This window comes from Salvelinus fontinalis, chromosome 24 (genome assembly GCF_029448725.1).
Source record: "Salvelinus fontinalis isolate EN_2023a chromosome 24, ASM2944872v1, whole genome shotgun sequence".
Classification (NCBI taxonomy): Eukaryota; Metazoa; Chordata; class Actinopteri; order Salmoniformes; family Salmonidae; genus Salvelinus; species Salvelinus fontinalis.
This window is the reverse complement of record NC_074688.1, coordinates 27243352-27269675: the sequence shown is the minus strand read 5'-3', so window position 1 is coordinate 27269675 and position 26324 is coordinate 27243352. Positions and strand designations below refer to the sequence as shown.

At 43.9% G+C, this 26324-nt stretch overlaps 1 protein-coding gene and 1 pseudogene across 1 annotated transcript; one reads left to right on the top strand and one right to left on the bottom strand.

Moving 5' to 3' along the window:
- Positions 1-7485: 7485 nt before the first annotated feature.
- On the bottom strand, positions 7486-10384 carry LOC129822509 (proton-coupled folate transporter-like; annotated as a pseudogene).
- Positions 10385-13350: 2966 nt separating this feature from the next.
- LOC129822575 (solute carrier family 13 member 2-like) lies at positions 13351-26086 on the top strand. The gene is made up of 13 exons (XM_055880917.1): positions 13351-13478; positions 14659-14787; positions 18185-18321; positions 18481-18701; positions 18995-19057; positions 19525-19705; positions 20129-20251; positions 20590-20799; positions 21040-21134; positions 23423-23538; positions 23655-23816; positions 24095-24232; positions 24515-26086. The coding sequence occupies exons 1-13, from the start codon at positions 13377-13379 to the stop codon at positions 24647-24649; spliced, it is 1812 nt and encodes a 603-aa protein (XP_055736892.1). The 5' UTR covers positions 13351-13376; the 3' UTR covers positions 24650-26086.
- The last annotated feature ends 238 nt before the right edge of the window (positions 26087-26324 follow it).

Here is a 26324-nt window from a genome sequence, read left to right as displayed (position 1 = left end):
AAGACAAAACCGCGACTCGTCAGTGAAGAGCACTATTTGCCAGTCCTGTCTGGTCCAGCGATGGTGGGTTTGTGCCCATAGGCAACGTTGTTGCCGGGGATGTCTGGTGAGGACGTGCTATACAACAGGCCTATTAGCCCTCAGTCCAGCCTCTCTCAGCCTATTGCGGACAGTCTGAGCACTGATGGGATTGAGGGATTGTGCGTTCCTGGTGTAACTCGGGCAGTTGTTGTTGCCATCCTGTACCTGTCCCACAGGTGTGATGTTCGGAAGTGCCGATCCTGTGCAGGTGTTGTTACACGTGGTCTGCCACTGTGAGGACGGTCAGCTGTCCGTCCTGTCTCCCTGTAGCGCTGTCTTAGGCGTCTCACAGTACGGACATTGCAATTTATTGCCCTGGCCACATCTGCAGTCCTCATGCCTCCTTGCAGCATGCCTAAGGCACGTTCACACAGATGAGCAGGGACCCTGGGCATCTTTCTTTTGGTGTTTTTCAGAGTCAATAGAAAGGCCTCTTTAGTGTTCTAAGTTTTCATAACTGTGACCTTAATTGCCTACCGTCTGTAAGCTGTTAGTGTCTTAACGACCGTTTCACAGTGCATGTTCATTAATTGTTTATGGTTCATTGAACAAGCATGGGAAACAGTGTTTAAACCCTTTACAATGAAGTCTGTGAAGTTATTTGAATTTTTATGAATTATCTTTGAAAGACAGGGTCCTGAAAAAGGGACGTTTCTTTTTTTGCTGAGTTTACATTTACCTTTTAGTCATTTAGCAGAAACTGTAATCCAAAGCAACTTCCAGTCAGTGCATTGGAAACATTGGTTACATGATTTGGGGTGGCAGGTAGTCTAGTGGTTAGATCGTTGGGCCAGTAACCGATCGGTTGCTAGAGCGAATCCCAGCGCTGACAAGGTAAAAATCTGTCGTTGTACCCCTGATCAAGGCAGTTAACCCACTGTTCCTAGGACGTCATTGTAAATAAGAATTTGTGCTTAACTGACTTGCCTAGTTAAATAAAATAAAACATCTGAAAATAGGAAGCCAGTAGGCCTGTCATGGGCCTTCCTTCCCCCTAACAGCCAATCAAAAGAAATCATCACAAATACTGAGTGACAGTAATGCTTCAACCCTTCCCCTGGCCTCAACCTCTGTTCCGTTGCACCATTTAAATGTGTTATACGAGATCTGGTTGCCCCTCTGTGCTACTGAGGGTTGAACCCAGGTCAGTGTGTGGGGTGTGTGTGTTAGCTGAGGCCTCATGTTCAGGGGTTATCATGTGTTGCTATGTGGGAACACTTTAGGGAGCAGGGAGTTTAGACTAAGCCATCAATTGACAGACACAGACACACAACACAGAGACTTCTCTGTGTATGTGTATTGTATGGAGGGGTGACAGGGTTGCTGTGTGAGGCCACTTAAGGGGTTAGACTGGGCTATCTGTTGAATGGAGGGATGACAGTAAACTGTAAGCAGTGTAACTCAGTACTCCCTGACTGCTGCTAGAAGCCGATCAGTCTCGTTTAGTTAAGAGATACTAATGGTTGAGTCTGGACAAGTTGGGCTAAAGCCAATCTGCTGCTCGTATGCTCGGGTGACATCGAGAGCCACTGTTATTGAATTTCATATTTTCTGAGTCATGTCATGTTTCTGCCTACCCTTGGATTGTTTGATATAGTAGTGTGGGTATTAGAGTTGTTTATCACTTTGGCACTAATTTCAGAACCTTGGTCATTTTTCAAAACTCTAGACACAAAACTCAGTCATCACTTGTAATACAGGCTGTCCAATGTTCAAAACATTGTATTGTGTATTCATATCTTTAAAGAAACCTTGCACTTGCAGAATCCTTGGTTCAAATAACTAGTTTTTTTCAATTGCTAACAAGCATCAGTCAATACTGATGCCACTTTTTCAAAACTCTTCAGTCTGCATTACCAACATGCATCTCACCTCCAAAACTCACTCAAACACTTCATACATGTCTCAAAATAAGCTTGTTCGACCATAACACTGGCAACAAATCTCACTCAGAAAGCATACATTGTCACTCATAACACTGACCTAGAAATCACTAACAGGTAGCATTACATAAATCAGTATTTAATTATTGAATAAGAATAACACCTTTTCACTTTATTGACTGTACTAAAATATATGTAACAAGAATGAATCAGAAATGCCGCAATTTGCTTCAATAGCCTTTATTTTTCCTATATCTTTATATAGTCATTTACCTGTGAAAAATAAAAAGTTGAAACAAAAACAAATTCCTGAAAAAAACAACATAGTAGTATAATACAGTTGCTTTGGTGCATTTTTCACATCATCCCTAACATGTGCAAAATAATAAGTGCATTTCTCAGAACAATTTGTACAAACGGCAAAATACAATAGATATGTTTCTAAAGCTAGTCAGTCACTAAAAATCCTTAGTACGTCTCTCAAAAGTAAATATTCATGCCAATGATCATGTCAGTGTCATCAGAATGTTAAGTCATTGAGTTATTGTTCAAGAACAAGGTCGTCAAAATGTTGAGGCATGTTGTCAATGTAACTGTGTACTTTGACAGTATTACCTGATGTAAACTTAGGCTACAGTTTGGATGACAGTTACTGTATTGAAAATGCACAAGGCTGCACTTCTATGGCATATATCAATTTCAACAGTACTATTTACATATTACTGTATGTGGGTTATTGATTGAAAGAGACTGGACAACCCAAGGGGCACAAAGGGAAAAAAAACTAAATTAGAAAGAAACACAGGAAACCCCCACTAAGGCACAACTTTGCCCGCAGCACTGTTGTGCTGTCTCTACACATCCAGACGTTCCTGTCTGTCGGCCCACATATTCTCATCCACATCACACCGGATATTTTCCCTTCCAATGCAACGTGGAAAGAATCTTTTGGAATGCCTTATCCATCCTCTGCAGGCATCTACTGTGATGGCCTCACATGCTCACACGATCGTACACCTTCCACCTCCATGCTCAATTGGTTTAAGGAATGGTGAATAAGGTGGGAGGAATTCTATTGCCTTATGTTTGATCGATGGAAACTCACATTATCACAAATGACCACATACTTTGGCAAATCCTCTCTAAACAGACCCCTCATCATCAGGGATGAGAGCCCTGTAGAGAGTCTCTAAAAAGTTGAGTAGATGCTGGGTGTTGTATGGCCCTATAAGGGGGATATGGGTTAGGACACCATGCTTCAAAATAGCAGCACACATGCTGATGTTTCCTCCCCGCTGGCCTGGCAAATCCACAGTAGCTCTGTGACCGATGATATTCCGACCCCGCCTTCTGCATTTGGTCAGGTTGAAGCCAGCCTCATCCACGTATACAAAGTTGTGAGAGGGTTCACTTGATTCCAACTCCATTATACGCTATATCCCAGAACACACAGTTGAATTTGTTTTGGTAAGGAAGAGTGACAAAATGTACATATATTGTATATTCCTTCCACAGCAATGGAAATGTGTGCAGTTCATGCTTACTATACTATGTATCACTATAAAATGTTGCTGTAAAGTAGTTAAATAGATATATGTTTTACCTGTACATACTGGTACCGTAGCTCCTTAACTCTGTCCTCGTTCCTTTGGAATGGTACACGGTACAGCTTTTTCATACTCATCTGGTTTCTATGCAGCACCCTGTCGATGGTTGAGATGCTAACCGTATGGATGTTTTCAAAGACATCCTTGTCTTCTATAATGGTCCTTTGTATTTCCCTGAGTCTCATGGCATTGTTTGCTGGGACCTTGGTGCAAATAGCCTCCTCCTGTTGAGGTGTGAAAAGGCGTCCTCTGCCACCGGTTTGAGGTAATCTTGCAGTCCTATGTGGGGAAAAATGCATCGCATACTTTCACATAGACAAAAACTATGCGAACACACATTTTACTGTAAAACATACAGGTGGGTGCATGTAAGGTGCAGTATGTATCTGTATAGAGTATATTTCTGTATGCTGTGAAATACAAGTGGACTACTGTAATATGAAGCATTGTAGGAAGTATACAGTATGCTGCTTATATACAGTAACAGTGCACTGTACATTGGTGGACATACCGGTTCTCTCTTCGAAACGTTTGAACTATTGAGGACACGGTTGATCTCCCAATATTCGACTGCACCCTTCGACCCGCCACCGCCATTGTAAGGCCATGATTGACAACATGGTCTACAATAGTGGCCCTTATGTCATCAGATATGCGCCTATGTCCTCTTCCTCTGTTTTGCCTTCCACCACACGTCCTTGCTCCTCTTCTTCTTCCTCCTCCTCCTCCTCTTGGCTGTTGACCCTGTTCGTTTCCTGGTCCATCCATTTTTGGACAATTGCAACTCTGTGTTGTGGTCTGTCTATATATGCTTGCCAATTGATTCTTCATGAGATGCACCTTTGAGCAATTTAGACAACTGGTTGATTGTTGGTTGAACTAACCTAACTTTACATTCCTTCATGAGTGAGGGTCAATTTCACCTGCACGATTCATCAATTCACGTTTTTGTACAAAAGGTCTAATAGAAATGTGTAAAACTATGCTTGACAGTTTATGACAAATAGTTCAACAATTTTGCATGTAATGGCTTATGCAAGGAACTAATGCCTAGATGTTTTGAGGGGTAAGACTATTCAACAGAGAACCATCTACTATATTTTGATCAACATGACATGAGCAATTGATAATGTGGAAAAAAGCTGACACTTGGACATTATCAATTGCAATTTGTTCAAAGGAATAAGAAAGTGCTTTAATGATGTGCACAAGTGACTAGATGATTGGGAATTTGTACAAGTAGTATCAAGAATTGCACTTTTGATCTAAGAAATGCACCAAAGCGACTGAGAAAAACTGTAGTATAATCACTTGTACTGGGTGGCAGGTAGCCTGGTGGTTAGAGGGCAGATAGCCTGGTGGTTAGAGGGCAGGTAGCCTGGTGGTTAGAGGGCAGGTAGCCTGGTGGTTAGAGGGCAGGTAGCCTGGTGGTTAGAGGGCAGGTAGCCTGGTGGTTAGAGGGCAGGTAGCCTGGTGGTTAGAGGGCAGGTAGCCTGGTGGTTAGAGGGCAGGTAGCCTGGTGGTTAGAGGGCAGGTAGCCTGGTGGTTAGAGGGCAGGTAGCCTGGTGGTTAGAGGGCAGGTAGCTTGGTGGTTAGAGGGCAGGTAGCCTGGTGGTTAGAGCATTGGGCCAGTAACCGATACGTTGCTAGATCGAATCCCTGAGCTGACAAGGTATAAATCTGTCGTTCTGCCCCTGAACAAGTCAGTTTATCTACTGTTTCAATCTGGTTACTGCAGAAATGCACAGCATTTGCCATCATTCTGTTTTGAATGTGTTTTGAATAGTTTTGAAAACAGTGTGTTAGCGTTTGAAAACGTGCTGCAAATATATAGTTTTGCAGGTGGTGGAGTATGAATGAGAAAAGACTTAATAGATTTCAGAGAATGTGGTCATTGAATGCATTTTGTGTGAAAGCAATGGAAAATGATTCACAGTTTGGTCCACATACATACATTCTGTTTCGCTGACTGTGTGGAGAGTTCTGACAATGTGACTTCAGTTTTGACCAATGCATGTTAGCAATTTAATAAAAAAAAGTATCATGAAATACCATAGGAACATTAATTTAGATTACCCACACACAAGATTCCGATAGTTTCACTGTGTAGTTGTTCGTACAATCATTAAATATTGTAGTACAAAATATGTGATATGTTTCATTATGGTACTACACGTAAATACATCACTGTAAAAGGACTAGTAGAGAGAATACTACAGACACAGTGGAATCATTGAACAAAATCTGAAACGTATTGATGAAATACAATAAAATCACAACACTGGTTTCTTTGAATCACAGCAAAAATAATTAGCTACATCCATGGCCTGGAGAAGCGTGGCTTGTTCGTGAGGGCACCTATCATATACCTTCCACCTCCATGTGGAAAAGAATGTCTCAATCTGGTTAAGGAAAGGAGATTATGGGGGTAAGTACATGGTGGATGGGCCTGAAACTATGCTTGCACCATTTGAGCATGGTGGAACCTGACATTATGAAAAATAAAGGAGAGCCGCACACCCTAGGAGCTCAGATGCAAAAATGTTTATGTCCAACGTTTCGACAGACAAGCTGTCTTCATCAGGGTATAATGACAACCACACCGGGTGACTCATTTTATATAGTGTCAAAAGACACATGTGTCTGTAATCATGGCCGGGTGTGGCCTGATATCATTGGTTAATTCTCATATATTAAAATAGCATACAAAAAACATAAATGGATAGCGTATGATCATAGATACAATTTGGCTACATAAGCCTACAACAGAAACATCACAAGAATGGCTTCAGATCAACGTTTCGGAGCATCGTAGCACAATTAGGTGCAAAAACTCAACTTTTTGGAAGCAAACCACTCGATTTCGTCCCTACGTTATATTGGCATCGAACATGTCACCCTCCCTAGGAGAGGGTGTGACCTCGATAATTTCGTAAAACGAGAGGCTGCCTGGATCTTTAATCTAAAGACCCTTTGTCACGCCCTGACCATAGAGAGCCCTCGGTTCTCTTTGGTGTTTAGGTCAGAGCGTGACTGGGGGGGTTATCTAGTTTATAGATTTCTAGGTTGGTGGTTTGTGTGGTTCCCAATTAGAGGCAGCTGGTAATCGTTGCCTCTAATTGGGGATCATATTTAGGTAGGCTTTTTCCCCACTTGCATTTGTGGGAAATTGTTTGTGTCAGTGTATTATGTCGTCATGGTCTTTGTAAGTTTTGTTATTTTGTTTCTAGTTTCACCTAGAAATGAAAGATGTGAAACTCAATTCACGCTGCGCCTTGGTCTGCTCATTTCCAAAATCGTGACACCCTTGCTCCCTTCAGTCTCAACATAGACTTTGATCTAAGAGTAATGCAACAGTTACCTATCATTTTGAGCAGTTGTATCACTTGATAGTTAGTTCATTGTAATGAAATGAATAGACAGTCATCTCAGATGTAATGTGTGAATTGCATTTTGAAATGGTAATACTTTGATGTTAAGTTGTGTCATTTTGAACAGGTGATTTTAGTTCAATGAACAAAAGATTTTAGCTTTATGTGTATTGTATCCAAGCAAGTGGAAAAAGTGTTAGAGTTTTGAAAAATGACATCAAGATTCTGAAATTAGTGCCAAAGTGATTGTAAAAAACTATATTTGACCACAATTGTATGTCAGCTCACGTTAGATGTTCGGTTTAAAATACAACAGGGAACCCAGACTTCTTTCTCTTCTTGTCTCACAGTGATGTCTGTCATGGGGGGTTGGCTGGTGGTTCCAGCTTTTTGGTTTTGGTCTTTTGGTGTTGAAGCCACGGAATCCAACCTCTGTGTGGTCTAATGACAGTTAGCTACCTCTCATACACACTGTTGAAAAGGTGTATGTAGGGCAGTAGAAGCTGTGTTCTTCCAGAGGCTCAAGCTGTGATGTGATGAAGTTTATCGTCTGTCTGTCTCTCTGTCTGTGTCAGGATGTTGCAGATGTTGTCTGTCTCTTCTGTCTGTCCTCTGATCCCGACACTCCTCTATCCTAAACACACAACAACATGCATGAATCACAAGGTGTTTATGGCTGCAGTGTTTTAAATGAGGAAAACTGAAATAGGAAATTCAGGAAAAGGAGGACTTACCCAATGATTCCTGTGTGGATGAGGAGGAGGGTTCTGAACAGGAAGGGGAATTTGTTTTTGTTTTTCTTATCTCTTACTTTTTTCTTAATTTTAATTGTTTAGGTATTTTCTTAAAACTGTGTTGTTGGTTAAGGGCTTGTAAGTAAGCATTTCACTACTGTATTTGACGCATGTGACAAATAAAATTTGATTTGATTTGATTCGTGATGTGCAGGGTGGCAGCGTAGAGAGCGTTAAAGAGGCCGCTGGCCACCAGGGATCACAGCCCCTTCACACAGGCCACCGAAGAAAACAACTCACCTGAAACACAAAGGACATAGAGGATGTCTGTAATACTTAAAGCATATTCTCATGAAATGTTATGCTACATTATGAACAGTTATAGCACCTTATAGATGTCGTCATAGAGCCCTATGAAACTGTATACATGAGCGGCCGTAACATATTGAGAACATATTCCAGCTAAGGGCCCTCTTTTGAAAGCTCTCTCTCACCTTGTTCTTCAGGCCCCACCAGCTTGGACAGCTTGGCCCTGAGGACTGGAGTGGCTGCCATGTAGAGGAAGCACAGCCCATAGCCTGTTAGAAAAGGGAGTGGATTTACCTCAGGTTAAAGGTACACTATGGAAGTTTACTTGGGTATTTTCCATGTATTAATATATCACCATCACTAGAGGGCAGTGAATAAGCGAAGAGTTTTGCGACCTTTACCCAGCTGTGTGTTTTCTGTGGAGGAAACAAGGCAGGAGGAGAGAGAAAACAGAATTCCTCCAGGGCAGGCTTATTGATCTATTACTCTGGGAGACATGTGTTTTACTGTGTGATACTAGAGCGTTTCCCCTGTGCACTGTTCTCCAGACACACCACCAGATAATACTGCTGACTTCTACTGTTGCTAGCTGAGCCAAGAACACATGTTCATAACAATAAAGAAATCTAGTGAACTCTAAGCTGATGTAATGATGACATTTTAATTGATTTTGTCTTCTGGGATAGCCTCTCACCTGTGAATGAGTTCAGTAGTGTTGGCCAGTGAGATGACCACCAGGCCAGTCATGTTTGAGGCCAGTACCACCAGAGACAACCAGAAGTCCTCTAGGCATCGCTGCATGGTCCTTAACCCCAGGAGGCTGCTGAGGTAGGCCAGGTTCTGGGCTGCAGACCCCCAGCTGATCAGCCGTGGGCCCCAGCACAGCGGAGAGCTCAGCTCATACAGAACATACAGCTTGCGGCTGCCAAAGTGGACCACCACCAGGAAGAAGCAGGAGGTGTAGAGCCACAGTTTGTACCTCCTCCATTTTGTGTAACTGCCAGCCTCGGTGGGGTCACCTAGTACAGAGTTGAGGCGGTAGACGACGCGCTGGTGGCGCGTGGTGTAGAGTTTGGCACTGGGGTCAGGGGTGACGGACTTGGGTACACACAGGTAGGCAAAGAGGCCAGCAGCCAGGTTAGTGACCAGCACCAGCCAGAATGTGTCAATGTACCTTGGGAGGAAAAGTTCCCATGAGAAGTATAAGTGTTATCTAGTTACATTACTGTATCACAAGTTTAGACACGTATAAACATACTGTAATCAAAATATGAATTGAAGAAGAATAAGACAATGATAAGTTTTCAGTCCACAGATAGCTAGCTACCTTGGGCCATCTTAACGTTGAATAACCTACGCTCGTGCCTGTCACCACTGCCCCCCTATGTTACTGGCCATCATGCCAGTGTCACGCCCTGACCTTAGAGATCCTTTTTATGTCTCTATTTTGGTTGGTCAGGGCGTGAGTTGGGGTGGGCATTCTATGTCTGGTGTTCTATGTTGTCCTTGTTTTGTATTTCTATGTGTTTGGCCTGGTATGGTTCCCAATCAGAGGCAGCTGTCTATCATTGTCTCTGATTGAGAACAATACTTAGGTAGCCTGTTCCCACCTGTGTTGGTGGGTAGTTGTTTTCTGTTTTGTGTGTCGTCACCTTACGGAACTGTTCGTTTGTCATTTTGTTGTTTTGTCAAGTGTTTCGTATTTTATTAAAAGTAATATGAACACTTACCACGCTGCACCTTGGTCCTCTTCTCCTTCTCCCGAAGAAGTTCGTTACAGCCAGCTGTCACGTTCCTGACCTGTTTTCTGTTAGTTTTTGTATGTGTTAGTTGGTCAGGACGTGAGTTTGGGTGGGCAGTCTATGTTTTGTGTTTCTATGTTGGTTTAAAGGGTGACCTGATATGGCTCTCAATTAGAGGCAGGTGGTTTTCATTTCCTCTGATTGAGAGCCATATTAAGGTAGGTGTTTTCACTTTGTTTGTTGTGGGTGGTTGTCTCCTGTGTCAGTGTCTGTGTATGTTACGCCACACGGGACTGTTTTCGGTTTTGTTTGTTCGTTCGTTTTATGTAGTCAGTTTTCCTGTTCATGCGTTCTTCGTGTTTCATGTGAGTTCGTCGTTCAGGTCTGTCTACGTCGTTTATTGTTTTGTAACTATTCAAGTGTTCGTCGTGTTTTCTGTTTTGTTAATTAAAAATCATGTCGTATCAAAACGCTGCATTTTGGTTCAATCCCTGCTCCTCCTCTTCGGATGAAGAGGAAGAGGAAAGCCGTTACACCAGCCAGTCCCAGATAGGCCTCCAGCACTGCCACCCTGAAGGTCTGGGAGCCCCTGTCGCTGATATCAGCCACAAAGGCAATGCAGAATGCCTGGATGCTGTTGAAGTCGTCTGAGAGTAAGGATGAGTTAGTTGATTCATCGATAAGTCAGTCAAGGGTGCCCACAATGATAAAGCAGATTCATTGGTTAATCGGCACTAGCAACTAATTGATTCTGGACTGGAGCGTGGACCTCAGTTCGTCTTTCAATTACAGACGTGGGTATATGCTCCTAAAACCAAATTGGTTTTGAATGATGAATTGAGGTCCACACTTTAGTCCAGTTGGTACTGGTATTGCAGCTTAAAGTTGGTTACCAACCACCATATAAAGTCCAAAGAAGCTGAAGAAGTCTGAAGGAGGAGAGGACCTTGTGCCTATCAGGTAAAATAACAACCCAATCTTTATATCCCAGGACAAATTAGCCAGCAACAGCAAACTTGCTAGCTAAATTGCCATAAATGTTAAATGTTTTTCGACCTGTCCCCAAATTTATATAGTTGGTTCAGAGTTCGTTTTGATATTTCAACCTGCATTTACATTTACATTTTACATTTTAGTCATTTAGCATGTCCTGAATGTTTTGCAAACTCAGTGTATATGTTATCAATTTAAAAGTCCAAAAATGGATGTACCAATCGCAAATTGACCTTTTTGAAGTATTACACAGAAAAAACCTTTATTGGGTGATTTATCATTTTCAATAGCCTTCTGGATGCTGTCACAGTATTGCCTTAGCTTTAATGTGCTACAAGTTGATACAGGTATTTGTGTAGGTATTTGATACAGGTCCAATTCCGCTCTCTTTTCGCCAAAGTTTAAATTGGTTTATTTGCATAAAAGGGAATTTTCATCCTGCATGTGCCCTCACATGTTTCACCAATCCCTCTCAGAAATATCCTCACATATCCTGTTGTATTAAAGATGCATTCTATAACATTTCCAAGTAATGTCTACGATACAGTATCTGCACATTAAAGGCACAGAATTCCAGAACATCATTTGAAACGAGTTTACTATCAGAATTGCCTAAATAACCCAAAATTAAGCAATCAATAATTTCAATGAAAAAGTACTTTCCATTATTGCAATTCAAATTCCACTATTACTGAGAACAAAGGGTGTGTTGGGAGAAAGGGACCTTTGACATCCAGCTGCAGCAATTGAAGTACACTGTTAAACAGGTCATATAAAAACTTTTCTTTATAACTCAACGGGAATTTGTGCTGAAGAGTAAATTCAACCCAATTCAAGGCTGCCTTGTGCAATAAAGTGTTTATGTAAAGGACAATGTATGTAACATTGTCTTAACATGGGAGAGTTGACAAACTCTTACTTATCCTTGGTTTACTTATTGTGGTACACACACGCAGGCAGACACACACACACACACACACAGTTCTGCGAATCTGAGTTACGGGTGGCATGGAGGAATATTCCTTTGTTTCTAAACAGTGGTGTGTGTACTTTGCCCAGAGATGATGACACCATGTGATTGTTACGTGGAGTGGAACAGGGGAACCCAAGAGCAGACTCAGATGAGGAGACTGGGATGAAGTAACCCAGGTGTTTATTGAAACACAGGGGGGAGATGGAGTGCAGGTCGGGGGAAGCTCGGGCGGGTTGCAGGAAACCAGGTGCTGAGGCTGGAGCGAGAGGGGTTGGGACAGGGTAAGCAGGTCCAGAGGGGAATCCAAGGGAGTAGTGGAGTGGGGAATCCAGGACAGAGTAGCAGGATGACGAGACGTGGGACTGGAGACAGGGACCAGAGTGAGAACGGGCAGAACTGTAGCAGAGAGGAAAACGGCGTCAGGCAAGGAAAACAGGCACAACTGGATAACAGGATCTGAATAGTAATAAATGACTAGAAACGTAGACTGACTGAGCAGAGATTACGATCTGGACGAGTGGAAATGGCAGGGCTGAGTATTTGTTAGAGGTCTTGATTATGGAACAGCTTGCAGCTGGTGGGGTTCTGCTCTAACTCCAGCACACCTGTCTCCGCCCACACAATCACACACACACAGAGAGAGAGAGGGAGAGAGCACTGGGGGAGTGGCGGCAGGTCAAGGAGACACAGAATGAGCAGTAGAGGGCGTGGCAGGAGCAGATGTAACAGTAATGACAGTGGTTAAAGCACCAAACATGCTTAGGAACTTACATTTCCTAGTCTAATATGTTTTCACTCTGAAAACATAGTCACGTAGGGTTGTTCCAACAACTATTATTCTTCTGTACAACAGACAACTGTTATGGGACAATAAACTGGCTTCAACAGAAGATGGAGTTCATGGGTCGTGTTCATTAGGGAATCCTGTAGCAAAATGTTTTGCAATCGAAACGGTATATGAGTGTCTCGTATTAGAAACATTCAGATTGTACCGCCCCATTTTCTTCAGGTTATAGTTACTGAACACCACCCAGATTTCGGTAGGAGAGGCCCTTATGCAGGTATATAACTGACAAGGCCTTCTGTCCAGCTCTTGTCATTGTTTTTCTCTTCAATAGACTTCAGCACAACCCAAACAGGGGAGAGGTGGGATGGGTGAGGCATCCTCAGGTGAATGTGATGACCATGTGACAGGGTGCTCAATGGATCAACAGAGAAATAGGTAACACTTGCAAAGCCAGCAGTGCCTTAAGGGCTGGGGGTAGGATGGGGTGGGAGATGCAGAGCGTACAAAACATTAGGAACACCTTCCTAATATTAAATTGCACCCCCTTTTGCCCTCAGTTAGTCGGGGCATGAACTCTACAAGGTGTGACTGTTTCACTCACTCACTCACTCACTCACTCACTCACTCACTCACTCACACTACTTTCTTGTGTTGTACAACACACTCCCTCCTCAGCCCAGTCACCTCACTCAAAAGTTAATATTTAATTCAGCCTCTACGTGATATACTGTATGTATACTGCATCTTTATCTCCTGTTCTGTCTTTAAACAGCGTAGTAGCGTCCCCAATTATGTCGTAAAACCTTTGCACCCACACTCTAATTAGATTTTCTGTCTAATATATCTATCTCTCTTCTCTGTGTACTTGAGCTACTCTCTGGATATCTGGACCAGCCATGGTGGTGTGTCTGACTGGGCTATGGAGGTATCGGAATTACCTGATCATATTCCTCACCCCACTGTTGATTCTACCTCTACCCATAATAGTTGGGGGACCGGTAAGAGTGTGTGTGTGTGTGTGTGTTTGCGTGTGTTTGTTTGTGTATAACTGAGGCTTTGATGTGTTTGTTTTAACCCTCTTGAAAGTTCAGAAGTTATTCTTAGTTGAGGATAACGTTCTGAAGCATTTCAAGTCCTGGTCGTACACAAATTGAATGCCGAAAAATTCCTAGACAACTCTATATGTTTATTAAAGCTTCACTGAATATTTTGGTTACACGTCTGTATGTATTTCCTAAAGTGACATTTCCATTGTATTTGTGACATTTTTAATTATTTCACAATATCCAGGAATCTACTGTAGACTGGTAATTTAGTGTGTGTAGATAGGAGGTTCAGCAGCCATGCACATTACAGGTTGAGTTTCCTGTGAGTTACGGTTGTCCTCCAGGACAATAAATCATCATGCATGAAAGACTTGCATTACAGGCAGTTTATAGTTCTTCATCTTTTATCATCAATGGCTTACCGTGTGTCATAAAATATATTTGTTTTTATAAAATCCAAGCCCTTTTTCCCCTTTAAGAATGTGTTTGATTAATTTCATATATCAAAATATATATTAAAGGGGCAATCTGCAGTTCAAGCAACTACATAGGTTCACCCGTCACTGATTAAAACTTTTGGTAAAAGCTGAGGGATGGGGCTGGAGAAATATAACCACTCTCAAATTCATAGACAGAGCTAGGGATGCAAGGACTCACCATCCATGGTATAAATATGATAGTTTAACCATGTTTTGAGACTATACAGAGTGTGTTTATATTACATTGTTTACAAACATTGGAGTTAAACAAGCTCATATTTTGGGTTCTGATAGAGTATGACAGTTGAACTAAGCTCATTAAGCAATAGAAGTTATATTCTTCAAGAATGATTGTTATTTACTATGCATTGTAAGAACAACGGTAACTGAAACTAACTTATTGAATAGATGTACTGAATTGCACACAATAAGATATCTTTATGTTCTAAAATAGTTATACTACTTTTCAGTGCTTTGATGCTGTTGGCTGTTGTCTCAGCTGATTGTTCACTGAGAACAAAATGGTCCTGAGAGAGGAATGACTGTGTGTGGTACGCGTTTGTACGTGTTGTCCTACAACAACAGTTGTTGTATGCTACCTACCTCAACAGCCCTCTCACAGTCTCTGTCTGTCTGTCTGTCTGTCTGTCCAGGAGGCTAGTTGTGGCTATGTGATCATCCTGACGGCCCTGTACTGGTGTACAGAGTGCATGCCCCTGGCTGTGACCGGTCTGCTGCCTATCATCCTCTTCCCTATGATGGGCATTATGGAGTCAAGCGAGGTACCAACACCACTATCCTCTCCCCGCTCTCCCCTCTCTACACAACCACCTTCATACCTAATGACTAGTGGGTTGGGTAAGATCCAGACTCAGCAATGGAGAAAACAACATTCTGTTTTATGATCAAAATAAACAGGTCAACAGTTGTTATGACAAAAATGAGAAATACAAATCTTGGTTTAGTAGATACAGTTATGAGGACGTGTGAATAAAGCACCTACACTACCGTTCAAAAGTTTGGGGTCACTTAGTTATTTCCTTGTTTTTGAAAGAAAAGCCCCAAAAAATTGTCAATTAAAATAACATCAAATTGATCAGAAATACAGTGTAGACATTGTTAATGTTATAAATGACTGGTTTTTAATGGAATATCTAGATAGACGTACAGAGTGTCAATGTCAACAGTGAAGAGGCGACTCCGGGATGCTGGCCTTCTAGGCAGAGTTGCAAAGAAAAAGCCATATCTCAGACTGGACAATAAAAACAAAATATTAAGATGGGCAAAAGAACACAGACACTGGACAGAGGAACTCTGCCTAGAAGGCCAGCATCCCGGTGTCGCCTCTTCACTGTTGACGTTAAGACTGGTGTTTTGCGGGTACTATTTAATGAAGCTGCCAGTTGAGGACTTGTGAGGCGTCTGTTTCTCAAACTAGACACTCTAATGTACTTGTACCCTTGCTCAGTTGTGCACCGGGGCCTCCCACTCCTCTTTTTATTCTGGATAGAGCCAGTTTGCGCTGTTCTGTGAAGGGAGTAGTACATAGCGTTGTACGAGATCTTCAGTTTCTTGGTAATTTCTTGCGTGAAATAGCCTTCATTTCTCAGAACAAGAATAGACTGACGAGTTTCAGAAGTGCTTTGTTTCTAGCCATTTTGAGCCTGTAATCGAACCTACGCATGCTGGTGTTACTAAATGCCGTCTTCCACTCGTCCCCCTCCCGGATACGCACCAGGTTGTAAGCGCTCCTGAGATCCAATTTTGTCAAGAAGCGCGCCCCGTGCATTGACTCAATCGCACTGGCGATGAGAGGCAGCGGTTAGCTGTACCTCACCGTGATCTGATTGATGCCACGATAGTCAATACACGGGCGCAGACCTCCATCCTTCTTCTTCACAAAAAATAAACTTGAGGAGGCAGGTGAAGTGGAGGGCCGAATGTATCCCTGCCCCAGGGATTCGGAGACATATGTTTCCATAGCCGCCGTCTCCTCCTGTGACAGGGGATACATGTGACTCCTGGGAAGTGCTGTGTCTACCAGGAGATTTAGTGCACAATCCCCCCGTCGATGGGGTGGTAATTGAGTCGCCTTCTTCTTACAGAAGACGAGAGCCAAATCAGCATATTCTGAGGGGATACGCATGGTGGAGACCTGGTCTGGACTTTCCACCGTGGTCGCACCGATGGAAACCTCTACATACCTCCCTGAGCACTCTCGTGACCACCCCTTGAGAGCCCTCTGTTGCCACGAAATTGTGGGGTCATGACAGGCCAACCAGGGTAGGCCCAGCACCATGGGAAACACAGGAGAATCAATAAGGAAGAGACTGATTCTCTCCTTGTGACCCTTCTGCGTAACCATGTCTAGTGGAGCGGTGGCCTCCCTAATCAGCCCTGACCCTAATAGTCAACTATCTAGGGCGTGCACAGGGACGGGCATATCCACAGGAACAATGGGGATCCCTAAACTATGGGCAAATGAACGATCAATAAAATTCCCAGCTGCGCCTGAATCTACGAGCGCCTTATGTTGGGAATGCGGGGAAAACTCAGGAAAATTAATAAACACATACATGTGAGCAACAGGGGACTCTGGGTGAGCCTGGTGCTGACTCACCTGGGGTGACACGATAGTGCCCTGCCTGCTGCCTCGACTCTCTGAGGAACCCCCCCAGCACCGACCAGCAGTGTGCCCTCTGTGGCCACAGATGGTGCAGGGAATGGCCCCTCCGGTCGCCCTAACCGCAGCACCTCCCAGCTCTATGGGCGTCGGAGAGGAGGTGCTGGGGGATGGAACTGACAGGCCCCGGTCCGGACGTCCGCGGGTAGCCAGTAGGTTGTCCAGCCGGATGGACAGGTCCACCAGCTGGTCCAATGTGAGGGTGGTGTCTCGGCAGGCCAACTCCTGACAGACGTCCTCGCGCAGACTGCACCGGTAGTGATCGATCAGGGCCATGTCGTTCCACCCCGCGCTGGCGGCCAGGGTCCGGAAGACCAATGCGAAATCCTGCGCGCTCCTCGTCCACTGCCTCAGGTGGAACAGACGTTCAACCGCCGCTCGACCCTCAGGCGGGTGGTCGAACACTGCCCGAAAGCGGCGGGTGAACTCTGCGTAACTCGGCGTTGGCCCACTCCAGGGCTTTGCCTGAAAGGCAGGAGACGAGAGTGTACACGCTCTCACGTCCCGAAGGATCCAGGTGGACAGTCGCCAGGGAGAGCTACAGCTGGAGTAGGAACCCCTGGCATCCGGCAGCCGTCCCATCATACTTCCTCGGGAGCGCGAGTCGAATCCCGCTGGGACCGGGTGAAAGAGGGGTGGACAGTGGGACCCGCTGTGGCGGGGCTGATGGAGGCGCTGGAAAACCTCCTCTCTCCCAACGATCCATCGTCTGCAGCACGCAATCCATGGCGGTGCCCAGACGTTGCAACATGGTCGCGTGCTGCTGGACGTGCTCCTCTACCGCCACAGGGAGGGCGTCTGCTCCTGCTGACTCCATTCCGGGTGAGTTATTCTGGAATGTGGTCTGTATGTAGCTGGTGTATAGGAGTCAGGCGCAGGACAGTAGATATGAGTAAATAAACGTACTTTACTCAACATACTACAAAAGAGAGCACACATTAACGGACCTTACTACACACAAACAATAACTCACAAACTAACATGGGGAACAGAGGGTTAAATAATAAACAAGTAATTGGGTGAGTGAAGCCAGGTGTGTAAGACAAAGACAAAACAAATGGAAAATGAAAAGTGGATCGGCGGTGGCTAGAAGGCCGGTGACGTCGACTGCCGAACGCCGCCCGATCAAGGAGAGGGACCGACTTCTGCGGAAGTCGTGACAACGTGCCATTGAAACACAGGAGTGATGCTTGCTGATAATTGGCCTGTGTACGCCTATGTAGATATTCCATTAAAAGTATGCCGTTTACAGCTACAATAGTCATTTACAATATTAGCAATATCTACACTGTATTTCGGATCAATTTGATGTTATTTTAATGGACAAAAAAGGTGCTTTTCTTTCAAAAACAAGGACATTTCTAAGTGACCCCAAACTTTTGAATGGTAGTGTAAGTACTGTTGATCCCATGTTTAGTATATTATGGTATTTATAAGCAGAACCTGTCTCAGACCAGTACAGTCATTCAGAACCCCCCTGTTTGTCTCTCATCCAGGTGTGTACCCAGTACATGAAGGACTCTAACATGCTGTTCGTTGGAGGGCTGTTGATGGCTATAGCTGTGGAACACTGGAACCTTCACAAACGCATCGCCCTCAGAGTACTTCTCGTAGTAGGGGTGAGGCCTGCCCTGTAAGAGACCCCCTTTATCTGTTTTAATTCTCCTATTACAGAGCTGTTTGGTCTAGTGTTCTGATAGCCCAATGTGTAATTCATATCAAATGTCTTATCTGTTTCCTTTTTAAATGGTCTCTCTCTCTCTCTCTCTCCCTCCCCTTCCTGTCTCTCCAGTCTGATGATGGGCTTCATGGGCACCACAGCCTTCCTGTCCATGTGGATCGGTAACACAGCCTCCACTGCCATGATGCTGCCCATCGCTAATGCTGTGCTGAAGCAGCTGTGTGACACTGAGGCCCAGGCAGAGGAGAGGGAGATGGACCTGATGGCCATCAGAGGGGCCGGGCCCAGGACTGGGATACCTAAGGGCCAGGACAACCAAGCCTTTGATATGGGTGACAAGGAGAACAGTATTACCATATGTGTGTGTTGTTAAGAGGAAGTGGTGTGTGTGTGTGGGGCGGGGTATGTGTATGTATGTATGTGTGTATGTGTGTGTTGAGAGTAATTTGTTTTGTGTCCATTAGCCTCGACACCATCCATTCTAGGTTTCTCAAGCCATTCTCAAACTAAAATACAGCCTGGTACTACTAGACTATGTCCATAAGTTCGCCATGAGCTTTCACAATCACAAGCTGATTCACATCTTTCTGTTTTTGTAATGAATGATATCTCCCTTATTTGGCAGATGATGGAGGTGCTACTAAATGTGCAAAGGATGTCAAGCCCATGAAGAATGTAATTCAGTTAGGTAAGTAGAATACAGTGTGTGTTCTCTCAACATCAGTGTTCCTCAGTCATGGTCCTTGAAACCCACAGGGTGGACAGGCTTTTGTTCCAGCCCAGGAATAACACACCTCATTCACACCTGTGGTCGATTCCCTGAAACACCCTTCTGTCAATTGTTCAACCGTTCATCTTAGTAGAGGTACACAAGTAAGTAAGAGATATTGATAAGCTTATTCAGGATGTGACCTTATTGATTTTGTCTGTTCAAGACAAGATTGTTGGACTTCTCTCGTCTGGCTAAGATGGAATACAACTGACTCAGACATATTGTACATCATATTCTATATCATCCCTGTTTCAGACTCCCTGAAAACAACAGGTGGAAAATATTTGCCCTAATCTCTTAGTTACCCTTAGGAAAACTTCTGACAGACTGACCTCTAACCCCTGAACATTCTGATTGGCTGACCCATGGTTCTCTCCCTCCAGAGCCCGAGCCAGAGGTGGAGGAGAGTCCGGAGGCGAGGGAGAGGAAGCTAAAGAGGGAGGCTAAGTACCTGAAACTGGATAAAGGCATGAGTCTCAGTGTGTGTTACTCTGCCAGCATCGGAGGAACAGCCACCCTCACCGGCACCGCCCCGAACCTCATCCTCAAAGGACAGATCGACGAGTATGTTTATATGTCTGTTTATAAAGGCTTACTATGTATGGGTATTATTACAAGTAAATACAGTAAGATACCCATCTGAGTAGCTCTCATTAAAGGGTTATTGTGTGTGGATACAGTATTGCACACTGGTTTAGCAACTGTTCTTCTCTGGGAAAACTGCAGTGCCCAGTGTACTTTGTTTACAGCAGCTAAAGCACAAGGCTGGATACACTGACTGTACAGTAGTTCCTTGGCTTAGGAGTTAGCTAACATCTCTGTCACCTCCTCGATATAATTAGAATTCCCTGCACATTCCCGTTCAATGCAGCATTTTTTGGTGGGTGCACCGCCCGGTGGCCATGTTGGGTGTACCTACAGTACAGTACCCTTTGGAATGTTCATGTAACAGATGCTAGTTCTAATTCTATCATTCTTTCCCCACAGACTGTTCCCAGGAAATGGAGACATCATCAACTTTGCCAGCTGGTTTGGTTTCTCCTTCCCCAACATGGTTCTGATGCTGATCATCTCCTGTCTGTGGCTGCAGTTTATGTACCTGGGCTGCAAGTGAGTCCTTCTTTTCTGTTATGTTTTACCTCCAGTCAATAACATCCATAACACTCTTGGCAGGAAGCCGAAGCAATGTGATTATGTGCCTGCAATCCATGTTGAAAGGGGACACATTCACGAACATATCCAATCATCAAAATGCAATATAATAAGCATAGTAAAACAATAGAAGGTAATGGTTTATGGTCATATTTCACTTATGTAGATATCCATTTATGTTAGACATTGACCTATAGATAAAGTAGATTAAAGCCTATATAAGACCCAGCGCACTATACGGTACTGTATAGAGATCTCTGATATGTCTCGGATCCATTTGGCCCATTCACCCACAGCATGAAGAAGTTGTTTGGCTGTGGAACGAATAAAGATGGTGACAAGGAGGCGTACGGGGTGATAAAGAATGAGTATAAGAAGCTGGGCAGTGTGTCCTTCGCTGAGGGCTGCATCCTGGTGATGTTAGTCCTGCTGGTCCTGCTCTGGTTCACCAGAGAACCAGGCTTCATGCCCGGCTGGGCCGCTGTGCTCTTCAACAAGGACAAACCGTGAGTGATAGACATCAGTATGTTCTGTGTTGTAACTCCCTGTGGTTCTGCCTGGTTATCTCACTTTTTTTATCTAATAGCTTTCTGCAGTCTTTGTAAGCAACAAATACAGCTATACACATAATATGTACATAAACTGTAATTACACTGTACATGCCTATGTAACTACCATATTAATACATAGGGACACGTTGAGTGGGACTGAGAGACATTGTTTATATGTCGATTTATATGTCCCAGGTATGTCACTGATGGCACAGTGGCCATGTTGATGTCAACGCTGTTCTTTGTGATCCCATCCCAACTACCCAGATGTGGCGGGTACTCTGAGGATGGTATGTGTGTGTGTGTGTGTGTGTATGCACGTTTGTGCATGTGTGTGTTTTTTGTCAATATATCTTTGAGTGGTGAGTACATTGAGACCCGATCACTGGACACTTTAATAAATGGATCACTAGTCACTTTAAACAATGCCACTCTGAATAATGCCACTTTAATAATGCCTACATATCTTACATTACTCATATCACATGTATATACTGTATTTTATGCCATCTACTGCACCTTGACTATTCCGCTCTGCCATCGCTCATCCATATATTTATATGTACATATTCTCATTCACCACTTTAGATTGTGTGTATTAGGTAGTTGTTGGGAAATGTTTGATTATTAGTTAGATATTACTATAAGCATTTCGCTACACTCACATTAACATCTGCTAACCATGTGTATGTGACCAATTTTTTTAAATTTGATTTGACTCGTGTGTTTACGAGTGTGCGATTGAGAGAGACGGTGTGTGTGTCTCCCTGTCTGTGATACTATTGTATAGAGCGGCCTTTCTTAAAGTATGGGTTGGACATGTTAATGGGGAGCTGTGACATTATTTTTTGGGGGGACTCAATCGGCGTCTCAACTTTGACATTTGGTTGTCCACAAGCAGTTTTCCTCTAGTTATGTCAGTCATTGGCAGTCACTCAATTAGCCATGTCAGCTAACATTTTTTAGATTGTTAAGTTGTAGTAATCATGGCTGAATAGCAACCGGGCACGCAGGGCACATGCCCAGGGGTCCTGACCGTCCCCATTGATTTTGTTAGTCACTCTCAATCAGATATCATATTAACATGGCAAAATGTGTAGATTTGTAGGGAATTAACTTTAAAACTAAAATGTTCCCCTCCGCCTCCAGGAGGGGGCCTCTAAAATATTTTGCCCACATGCTGGGAGGGCCCCCAAAATAGGGCATGTTTTTAGGAGCTTGGGTCCCAGGAATTTCTCATTTGGGTACCAGGCTGAAAACGTTTAAGAACCCCTGGTATAGACATGCAATCTTGCTGACTCAGTGCTTTGTGATTGTCCTGATAGCACTCTCACTTCCCAGGGCTCACACACGCTCGCGCACACACACACACACACACACACATACACACTCTAAGAAGCATTAGAGGGAGCTGCATCGTGATAGCGCTAGCCTCAAGGTCAGCCCTACATGGCTCTACTCTCTGTTCTGTCCCTGAAATAAATAACTTTCAAATGTAATAAATGACTGGTGGACCCTTATAAATACACATTCCCTTATCTCCCTCTGTAACCTAAACTGAGTTTAGTGTTCTTACTCCTGATAAGTGACAAGGTCAAGCTGCAAAACGGAGGGCTCCCTTAATTCAGCACCTACCTCTAAATGGAGGGCTCCCTTAATTCAGCACCTACCTCTAAACGGAGGGCTCCCGTAATTCAGCACCTACCTCTAAACGGAGGGCTCCCGTAATTCAGCACCTACCTCTAAACGGAGGGCTCCCGTAATTCAGCACCTACCTCTAAACGGAGGGCTCCCTTAATTCAGCACCTACCTCTAAACGGAGGGCTCCCTTAATTCAGCACCTACCTCTAAACGGAGGGCTCCCTTAATTCAGCACCTACCTCTAAACGGAGGGCTCCCTTAATTCAGCACCTACCTCTAAACGGAGGGCTCCCTTAATTCAGCACCTACCTCTAAACGGAGGGCTCCCTTAATTCAGCACCTACCTCTAAACGGAGGGCTCCCTTAATTCAGCACCTACCTCTAAACGGAGGGCTCCCTTAATTCAGCACCTACCTCTAAACGGAGGGCTCCCTTAATTCAGCACCTACCTCTAAACGGAGGGCTCCCTTAATTCAGCACCTACCTCGAAACGGCGGCAGCTCAATGTGTTTGGTAAATACATGTGTGTCACAATGATTAAAGGCACTTAGTGAAGAGTTAGAGTTTGGAGTGCGAGGCAGCAGAGTTTGCGAGGCAGACTTTGAGGTGCCTTGTCATGGCTCTTTGACTTCTGTTTTCGTATTCCTGGCAAAGAGTGTTTTCGTGGTCATGTTAGTATCTAGGATTTAACGATGGCCTTTGATTCCTGAATAGCAATGTAAGTAGGCATAAGTTAGTACAGTACCATCTAGGACAGAGTCCAGTACACTGTAACAATATAATCTCTGACCATATAGATTTGGACAGAGATACAATGTACCTTCCTAACTTGCATTACCATACTACCAAGTTCCTGCAGGAGTGCCTGGAATCGAGGCTATAAGCACCGTGATTGTAAACCTTGTGTCATTCTCCAGTGTGTGCCTTGTCCCTATAGGGAAGCCCCTGAAGGCCCCTCCCACCCTGCTCAACTGGGACGTGGTCCATAAGAAGATGCCCTGGAACCTTCTCCTGCTAGTGGGAGGAGGCTTCGCTCTGGCCCGGGGCAGCGAGGTACCGTTAGTCTGTTGTTAGGTCGGTCGGTCTGAATTGGTCTGTGTGTCTGTCTGTGTTATATTTTTTGTAACAAAAATGATGACAACTGTGGTTCTGTTTTTATCCGTGTGAAGACGTCTGGTCTGTCTCAGTGGCTAGGAGAAAGTCTGGCCCCCCTGCAGTCCATCCCTCCCGTTGCCATCTCTTTCCTCCTGTCTCTACTCATCGCCACTTTCACTGAGTGCTCCAGTAACGTAGCTACTACCACATTGTTCCTGCCTATACTGGCCTCTATGGTAAGAGCAGAGAGAATCCCTTACAAATTCGCACAACACACATGGTAACACAGATGTTCACTTAGAAAACCTGGATCAATGATTTTAATTGATGCTAGATTTAGTCTGGCGTTTGTCCTTTTGGGACTATTCCATTGGTTCCATTTTACTGAGAAAACAAAATCAAGCACAGCTAAGTATATGACATGTGTATTGGACCCAGGTCTGACACTTAGGCATACACTACATGTTAATTTCACCCCTTTAACCCATGTGTGACCCTGTCGGTCTGTTCTCAGGCCGTAGCCATTAAGCTCCACCCGCTGTACGTCATGCTGCCCTGCACCATCTGTGCCTCGCTGGCCTTCATGTTGCCGGTGGCCACGCCCCCTAATGCCATCGCCTTCTCCTATGGCAACCTCAAAGTCATGGACATGGTACAACCTACGACCCTTCACCTCGCACCTCTCTCCATACAGTACTTTGTGTAGAGTGAAATACAGTACTGGATCCAAACTGAATTGTTATTTTTCACTTCATGATTTCAGTCTGGTCATCTCTTCATTGTAAAAAACACTTTGTAAATAAATTTGATTGATTGATTGAGTCATTGAAACCAGTAGTGAAACGGAGCAATTCAGTTTGGATGCAGGCTAGTAGAATACATGGTTGTGAAACATTCTGTCTGTGACCCATGTTTTTCACTGCACTGACAACAGGTGAAGACTGGATTCGTGCTGAACATTATTGGTGTCATCACCATCAATATCGCCCTGAACACCTGGGGAGCAGCCATGTTCAATCTCAACACCTTCCCTGACTGGGCCAATGTTACCACCATACCCACCCCTTGATCCAGAGACACCAGGAAGGAAGGAAGGAGGGAAGGAGGAGGAGGAGGAAGAGAGTGGAGGGATGGGAAGAGGGGAGAGATGCTGTATGTACACCTCTATCTGGGGCAGGCTGTAAACAGAAGACAGTGCTGATGGTCAACCCACTCAGGGTGATCTAAAGCTGCTACTGTATACACACTCCATAAAACAACACACACAGTATCTGTTTACCGGTTGGACTGGTACTCCTCCTCCACTCTGTCAAAGTTTTGATTGATTTGAATACATTTAAATTAATCTATTTTTTGTACAGCTAGCTATGCAGGTCGTATTTTATCCTTTTTGGGATAGCCAAATCTGCTTAAGTTTAGAGGAGCGGACACGAGGTGAAAATACTGTGTCTGTTTGGGGAACAGAACAGAACAGAATAGAATATAACTTTATTTGAGGTTAGGGGATTATAAGGGTAATCTATGAGATCATTTATGTTTCTCTGAACACATCATTATGTCAACAACAACAAACTAACAAACATCTATTTCATGTGAATGGCAATCTGTGTTGGAATGCAAATGTTATTTTAATGTCAGGAACTCCATCAGTGGCATATTATTATGAAACGTTGCGCTCTTAGTCCTTACAGCTGTTGCACAAAATGTATATATTTTTTATTATTGTTTCAACAGTTTTTATGTCTACTGTATTAAATGCTGCACACACAACCACTCTAAATAGGAGAATAATTTAAAGTGTCCAAGTACACGCCATCTCAAACTAAATGTGGAATTATTTGTATTGGTAATAATTGCATTATAGTTCATGTCTGATGATGACATTACTATTTGGGTTGCACATTGATTTTTGGCTTCATACATTTTGTGGCACTGCTCCCTTCATACCCACTTCCTGTAGGATTGCAGAATATGAATTTGGGCAAAAATGATGACCTCAAATCCCATTGCCACCCATAGGATTATGCCCACTGACGGAGACCCCAATTGGTTTGAAGGGTACGGAAGGCAAATCCTTTCTATTTCAATGTTCTTATTGTTCTTTTCAATTATATAGCTTTCAGATAATTCAGAATCCTTTCAAAACAGTAGGTTAAAAAATTAAGGAAAATACTAAATTATAATTTAGGGTAAAGAAGGAAATGAATAAAATGTAATTACAATTTATAGAATTAATTAAAGGAACAACTGACAGGATTACTTTTCCATGACCTAGGGTCATCAGGGCGGTTGGAAATAAAATGAGATGTAAAAACATTTGGGTTATAATCTTGGTAACATTCTGCCGTGATCATTGCATGGTAGTGTCACTCAGAGAACAAACAAGAGAAACACTCAGTGGTTCCATGCATAGTCAGGTGGTAGGGTGGTTTTATGCATAGTCGGGTGGTAGGGTGGTTCCATGCATAGTCGGGTGGTAGGGTGGTTCCATGCATAGTCGGGTGGTAGGGTGGTTCCATGCATAGTCGGGTGGTAGGGTGGTTCCATGCATAGTCGGGTGGTAGGGTGGTTCCATGCATAGTCGGGTGGTAGGGTGGTTCCATGCATAGTCGGGTGGTAGGGTGGTTCCATGCATAGTCGGGTGGTAGGGTGGTTCCATGCATAGTCGGGTGGTAGGGTGGTTCCATGCATAGTCGGGTGGTAGGGTGGTTCCATGCATAGTCGGGTGGTAGGGTGGTTCCATG

Coding starts and splice junctions, on each gene's coding strand:
- LOC129822575 (XM_055880917.1), top strand. CDS start 13,377: ATGGTGGTGTGTCTGACTGGGCTATGGAGGTATCGGAATTACCTGATC. Junction 14,788..18,184: donor GCATTATGGAGTCAAGCGAG/GTACCAACACCA, acceptor TCTCTCATCCAG/GTGTGTACCCAGTACATGAA. Junction 19,058..19,524: donor GAAGAATGTAATTCAGTTAG/GTAAGTAGAATA, acceptor CTCTCCCTCCAG/AGCCCGAGCCAGAGGTGGAG.